The sequence below is a fragment of the Eriocheir sinensis genome, unplaced genomic scaffold (assembly GCF_024679095.1).
Source record: "Eriocheir sinensis breed Jianghai 21 unplaced genomic scaffold, ASM2467909v1 Scaffold1555, whole genome shotgun sequence".
Taxonomy (NCBI): Eukaryota; Metazoa; Arthropoda; class Malacostraca; order Decapoda; family Varunidae; genus Eriocheir; species Eriocheir sinensis.
In genome coordinates, this window is record NW_026110912.1 from 35,001 (window position 1) to 42,500 (window position 7,500).

The following is a 7,500-nucleotide window of genomic DNA, read 5'->3' on the forward strand; positions in this document are numbered from 1 at the left end:
CTTTTTCCTTGTCTCCTCCTCTGTGTGTGTGTGTGTGTGTGTGTGTGTGTGTGTGTGTGTGTGTGTGTGTGTGTGTGTATTACCTATTGCTGGTCATATATCTCTTTCTATCTTTCAATATCTATCTATCTATCTATCAGGTGTTGGCCTGGACCTGGCGGCACAGATCCTGCAGCAGGGGCGTGACCACGGCATCGCTGGATACAACCGCTGGAGGCACCTCTGCGGCCTCCCGAAAGCTGCCTCCTTCCAAGGCCTGAGTGACGTCGTTGCCCCGGAAAACATCAAGAAACTACAAGGGATTTATAAGTAAGGAAGCCTTGTATTGGTAGCTTCAGTTTGCTTGTTGGGAAATGCCTATGTTGTTCTGCACTAGAGAATGTCCCTGAAGCCGAAAGCAGTGTTTGTAGTGTGTTCCGGCTAGTCTGTGTCTGTCCAAGGTTAACGTTAGCTGTCAGACCGTTATGTAAGGTCTTCAGTTCTTATGGATTTAATATGATAGCAAGGAGGTAGTGGGTTAGGTCAGGTCTGTCCCAGGTTAATGTTAGCTGTCAGACCGTTATGTACAGTCTTAAGTTCTTATGGATTTAATATGATAGCAAGGAGGTAGTGGGTTAGGTCAGGTCTGTCCTAGGTTAATGTTAGCTGCCTCCTGAAAGCTGTCTCCTTCCAAGACCTCAGTGATGTCGTTGCCCTGGAAAACACCAAGAAACTACAAGGGATTTATAAGTAAGGAAGCCTTGTATCAAAGCCTTAAGTCTGTGATCTTAACCTCCATACATTTCTCTGTTAACACAATGTCTTATATATTTTTAGCCCTGAGAATACAAGATGCCTTTCCTTCAAGATGGAGACATTGGGAAAGGCCTTTGTTATCCTGCACTAGACTAACAATGCCTTGCAAATACTACTACAACCTCTACTAACAATGTGGTAACTCTCATCCATCTCCCAGGCATGTGGATGATGTGGATCTCTTCACCGGTGGACTCGCGGAAAAGCCAAACTGTGGAGCGCTGGTCGGGCCCACGTTTGGCTGTTTGATTGGTCGCCAGTTCCACCACCTGAGGCGAGGCGATCGTTACTGGTATGAGGACGACATCCCGCCCTCCTCATTCACTAAGGGTACGTGTGTGTGTGTGTGTGTGTGTGTGTGTGTGTGTAGATTAGTAAGTAAATATTGCTATCAAAACATCATATACATAGATACAAACAAAAACATCGTAAATTAAGCATCGGTCTGTGTGTGTGCGTGTGTGTGTGTGTGTGTGTGTGTGTGTGTGTTTAGAGAAGTGTTTAACCCGGTAACAGCGGGTACCATGTTTCTGAATGGTCCTTCTAAGCAAGAAAAATGAGGAAAATCATCATCCATACAAACCATTTCATAATATATATCAAAGCATTTGTGATCAGTTTATGTATCATCTTTTGGGGGGTGTTATATCATGGCACAAATTTGGCCCGTCGCTGCTACACGGTAAAGCCACAAATTTGGCCCGTCGCTGCTACACGGTAAAGCCACAAATTTGGCCAGTCGCTGCTACACGGTAAAGACACAAATTTGGCCCGTCGCTGCTACACGGTAAAGACACAAATTTGGCCTGTCGCTGCTACACGGTAAAGCCACAAATTTGGCCCGTCGCTGCTACACAGTAAAGCCACAAATTTGGCCCGTCGCTGCTACACAGTAAAGCCACAAATTTGGCCCGTCGTTGCTACACAGTAAAGCCACAAATTTGGCCCGTCGCTGCTACACGGTAAAGCCACAAATTTGGCCCGTCGCTGCTACACAGTAAAGCCACAAATTTGGCCCGTCGCTGCTACACGGTAAAGCCACAAATTTGGCCCGTCGCTGCTACACAGTAAAGCCACAAATTTGGCCCGTCGCTGCTACACGGTAAAGCCACAAATTTGGCCCGTCGCTGCTACACAGTAAAGCCACAAATTTGGCCTGTCGCTGCTACACGGTAAAGCCACAAATTTGGCCCGTCGCTGCTACACGGTAAAGCCACAAATTTGGCCTGTCGCTGCTACACGGTAAAGACACAAATTTGGCCCGTCGCTGCTACCTAGTTAAGATTCCCAACCTAAATATTTTCCTGCGTCACCAATAACATATATCTAGATAGTGTTTAAAGATATACCAAGTCAATTTTTGGCTCACGTACGTTCAATAAACACTTTCAGAACAACTTTACGAGCTCTGCAAGACCAGCCTGGGACGTGTGATCTGCGACAGCAGCGACAAGCTCCAGCACGTCCAGCCCAAGGTCATGCTGGAGGCTGATTCCTTCCTGTAAGTATGAGAATGACGGTCAAACTATGAGGTTCTGTATGAGTCAGTATGTGCTGTTTTAATAAGTGTGTTTACGATAGTTTTAAGCTTGTATTCTTAAGCATCTCAGAGCGCCAGATCGCCTGTTTGAAAATAGTTACATAGATAGATAGAACGTGAATGTTGGATAGATGCGTGTGTGTGTGTGTTTATGTGACGAGCTATGTGTTACGTCTATGCATGTGTTGCCATTATGAGGGAATGTTTTGGGTTAAGGAAGGGACGGATAGCTGGACAGACAGACTGAGGACCAGGTGATAGTTAACCAAGCTCTCCACCCACAGCAATGCACCAATGGCCTCTTGCAGACTCCTTATGTTCTCAAGTTCTTATATTGTAATTACGAGGGAAAGTCTTTGGTTATGGAAGGGACGGGTAGCTAGGCAGACAGACAGAGGACCAGGCGATAGTTAACCAAGCTCTCCACGCACAGGAACACCCCAATGGCCTCTTGCACCCTCCTTATGTTCTCAAGTTCTTATATTGTCACTACGAGGGAAAGTCTTTGGTTATGGAAGGGACGGGTAGCTAGGCAGACAGACAGAGGACCAGGCGATAGTTAACCAAGCTCTCCACGCACAGGAACACCCCAATGGCCTCTTGCACCCTCCTTATGTTCTCAAGTTCTTATATTGTCACTATGAGGGGATGGGTTTGGTTAGGAAAGGCACGGGTAGCTAGGCAGACAGACAGAGAACCAGGCGATAGTTAACCAAGCTCTCCACACACAGGAATGCCCCAATGGCCTGCCAGGGGAAGCATATCAAGGGTGTGGACCTGAAGAAGTGGAAGACCGCCAGCCCCAACTTCATCATTCCCGACAAGATGCTTCAGGAGAGCATTGAGAGGGCCAGGCGCGACATCACCAACATGAGGGACTCCGAGTGGAACCTCTGGGAAGCACGTGAGTGTGTGTGTGTGTGTGTGTGTGTGTGTTTTCTTTTTTCTTTTAATTTCATCGGTTAATATTTCTAAGTCTGTATATTTCTGTGTGTGTGTGTGTGTGTGTGTGTGTGAGAGAGAGAGAGAGAGAGAGAGAGAGAGAGAGAGAGAGAGAGAGAGAGAGAGAGATTTACTTATCTATATGTACGTATGTAATATAATGATAATGATGATGATGATGATGATAGTGAGGTCAGTACAGGGGGCGGGAAGGATGGAGGGAGGGGAGTGACCTAGGATGACCTCAAATACACACAATGACCTACTTTGACTATGACATTATTATTATTATTTTCTTTCTCTGACCATCTTGTGAGCCTATGGGGAGGCCTATTCTGACATGACTAGTGATTGGTGTGTGTGTGTGTGTGTGTGTGTGTGTGTGTGTGTGTGTGTGTGTGTGTGTGTGTGTGTTTCATTATGGAAAAGGCCTATCGAAATCTACAGAACTATACTGACATGACTAGTGATCGTGTGTGTGTGTGTGTGTGTGTGTGTGTGTGTGTAGCCATGGAGCCCAACTTAACAATGACACACACTGGAACATAATAATCCCATAATAAACACAAATATAACACTTAAAAATCAGGTATAAATCACAGTATAGCGTGTTCAGCGAAGTCCCAGGTGTAATTAACAGATGCCGCGAAGACTAGCTTGCCGGCACACCCTAACGCACACACCGAACACACTCTACCCTTTACACATGGTAGGTCACACACACACACATACACACACACACTCCATAGATACGGAGACGGAACCACACGAGCGTAAAGCCCAGGCCTACAACTACAGCTACAACTAGGTAAATACAACAAGGTAAATACACACAATTCCCTTAACACATGTTCCCCTCTCTCTGACTGACTGCCACTAACACCTTCTAGCACACACACCAACTGACCCAGGACCCAGAACGAAGCAACAGACTAACTCCCGACCCAGACTGACCCCAAGCGGACACCCCAGGACGCAACGCCCGACCTGGGGGGGCCAACGCGTGACCCCTGACCTCATGCAAGCGCTGGTGGGCAGGGGGTCGGAAGCGCAGGGGAGTGAGGACTTGAAGTTGAGTCCGAGGGTTATGCGGGAGGCCGAGGAGCTTCTGACGGATTGCTTTAGCGCGGGTGTCAAGGCTTGGGGGATTATGAGGCAACACGAACGGCAGCTGTGGCAGAAACGTGAGTAACTTGACCCACACGCACTCACACACGCACTCACTCACTCACGAATGCACTCATTTTTTGTGTGGGGGGTGGGGGTTAGAAGAGGTTGTGGTGGTCCTACGCACTCATTTTTCATGTTAGGTTCGGAATATGACTTTCACCCGCACGCACGCACTCACGCACTCACAAGCCTCCTTCTCCTCCTTCCTCCTTTTCTTCCTTATTTCCTCCTCCTCCTACTCCTACTTTTTCTCATTGGAACTTTTTTTTCTTCTACATAATTTTCTTTCCTCCTCCTCCTCCTCCTCCTCCTCCTCCTCCTTTTTCTCATTCAAACTTTTTTTTCTTCTCCATATTTTTCTTTCCTCCTCCTCCTCCTCCTCCTCCTCCTTTTTCCCATTCAAACTTTTTTTTCTTCTTCATAGTTTTCTTTCCTCCTCCTCCTCCTATTTTTCTCATTCAAACTTTTTTTTCTTCTCCATATTTTTCTTTCCTCCTCCTCCTCCTCCTATTTTTCTCATTCAAACTTTCTCATTCAAACTTTTCTTACTCAGATTGTTACCCAACCGACGAGGGAAAATAACTTATTAGACCTAGTACTCGTGAGTGATTCAGATCTCACACGTGAATGTCAAGTCGGCGAAAAACTGGATGGTTGCGACCATCACCTAATTCGCCTAAAAATCAGAACAGACCATGAACTCACCGAAAACACGTCCAAGATTCCAGACTACAAAAAAGCCAATTTTAACTTCGCTCGTGAGCTGCTAACCCAGACAACTTGGGAACCCATGAACCTCACTCCGGTGGACGGCGCGTGGAAAGGCTTTAAGAACAAACTCCTGGAGGTAGAGAGAACGACTGTTCCCATGAAGACAAGGAGAACAAATAATGCCACAAGCACACCATGGATGACTACCCAAGTTCGACGGGCGATTAATTTGAAGAAGAGAAAATACAACTTGCTAAAGGAAAACAGCACTGACGAGGCACGCGAACAGTACCATCAAAGCCTCAGAGCTTGCAGAACACTCATTCGCCAGAGTAAACGCGACTATGAAAAGCAAATTGCACGCGAAGCCAAGTCCAACCCGAAAAAGTTCTTCACGTATATAAGAACCAAAAAGAAGACAAAAAGCAATATCGGTCCCCTAAAAGATGAAAGTGACGTACTAACACAGGACAGTAGACAAATGGTCGAAATCCTAAACAGGAACTTCGCGTCTGTGTTCACGGTCGAGAATACCCAGTCCGTACCCGAGAGCCCTTCCCCACCGATGGGAATCACTCCCCTAGAAATTGGTACAATCGACGAACGGGATGTGAAAAAGTACCTAGACAAACTCGAGACAAACAAGTCTACCGGACCCGACGACTTGTCACCCAGGCTGCTCAAGGAACTCAAGCAGCAAATCCTCAAGCCACTCACCGCCATCTACAATCAGTCACTACAACAAAACAAAGTCCCAAAAGACTGGAAACAAGCGAATGTAACACCGATCTACAAAAAGGGAGACAAAAGTGTGGCCCTAAACTACAGACCAATCAGCTTGATCTCAGTGGCGGTAAAAATCCTCGAGAAGATCATCAGAGACAAACTCGTTAGGTTCCTTGAAGACAACAACATCATTTCCGATGCTCAGCACGGTTTCAGGAACAAGCGCTCATGCTTAACCAATTTATTGGACTTCTTCCAAGGTATCTATGAAAACTGGGATAATCATATCCCCAGTGATGTTATATATCTAGACTTTCAGAAAGCCTTTGACAAAGTGCCACATGAAAGACTCCTCAAGAAACTTAAGTCGGCGGGATTAGGCGACGATCTGACAGCGTGGATCAAAGACTGGCTCACTGAAAGAAAACAACGAGTTGTACTCAACGGACAGGCCTTCTAGTGGCTCCCGGTCACAAGTGGAGTGCCACAGGGGTCAGTGCTGGGACCCATACTTTTCATCATATATATCAACGACCTAGAACTAGGATTAAAATCCAATCTTTCAAAATTTGCCGACGACACAAAGGTGGGTGGGAAGGCCCTCACGACGGCAGACTGCGAAATTATCCAGAGAGACCTGAACCATATCACTCGTTGGTCAGAAAAATGGCAGATGTCCTTCAACACTACCAAATGTAAAGTAATGCATATCGGATCCAGAAACAGCAACCACATATACCACATGGGTGGCGAACCTCTACATGTTGTGCAAGAGGAAAGAGACCTCGGGGTCACCATCAGCAGTGACTTGAAACAAACAAAACACTGCAAGTCCGCCTGTAAGAAAGCCAATACAATGCTTGGGTTCATATCGAGGAACTTTGAATACAAGACGCCGGGAGTTATGTTATCCTTGTATAATTCGCTGGTAAGGCCCCACCTGGAATACGCCGTGCAATTCTGGTCTCCTAATTACAGGAAAGACATTGAATTACTTGAGAGAGTACAGCGCCGCGCCACGAAGATGATACCATCACTGAGGACGAAACCCTATGAAGAGCGACTCGAGCGACTCAACCTCTTCACGTTGGAAAAGAGACGCCTGCGGGGAGACATGATACAAGTCTTTAAGTACCTGAACAAGCTCAGCAACGTTGATCACTCCAAACTCTTCACGCTACAAACCAACCTGAGAACAAGAAACAACGGAAAACAATTCAAGCAAAGCGATGCAATACCGACATCGGCAGGAGTTATTTCTCAAATAGAGTTGTTCGCCACTGGAACAGCCTTCCTGCAGAAGTGGTTAGCGCAGAGACCATCAACTCCTTCAAGAAACGCATTGATCGCCACTTTGCTGCAACGGGTGTGAACTGAACGTTCCCAAGAGTAGATACACAAGTGCTTTAATCCTTCCCTGCAAGCCACTCCTATGGCAAACGGATTGATTAAATCACTGAACGCAGGCAGCCTAGTAATGAGCCAACAGGCTTTCTGCTGCCTGCTAGTCCATGTTTCCATGTTTCCTCCTCCTTTTTCTCATTCAAACTTTTTTTTCTTCTCCATATTTTTCTTTCCTCCTCCTCCTCCTCCTCCTCCTCCTCCTCCTCCTTTTT

General features: G+C 46.5%; 1 protein-coding gene across 5 annotated transcripts in view; it reads left to right on the plus strand.

Moving 5' to 3' along the window:
* LOC126990328 (peroxidase-like protein 3) overlaps positions 1 to 7,500 on the plus strand; it is a 24,618-nt gene that overhangs the window by 16,312 nt on the left and 806 nt on the right. For 2 of the 5 annotated variants that reach the window (XM_050848890.1, XM_050848891.1), the window contains exons 5-9: positions 141 to 309; positions 956 to 1,125; positions 2,188 to 2,296; positions 3,067 to 3,239; positions 4,168 to 4,461. In XM_050848890.1, coding sequence (XP_050704847.1) covers positions 141 to 309; positions 956 to 1,125; positions 2,188 to 2,296; positions 3,067 to 3,239; positions 4,168 to 4,461 — 915 coding nt within the window. Of the gene's footprint in view, positions 1 to 140; positions 310 to 955; positions 1,126 to 2,187; positions 2,297 to 3,066; positions 3,240 to 4,167; positions 4,462 to 7,500 lie in introns of those variants that run through there. The other 3 variants (XM_050848892.1, XM_050848893.1, XM_050848894.1) reach the window with 3 other exon arrangements.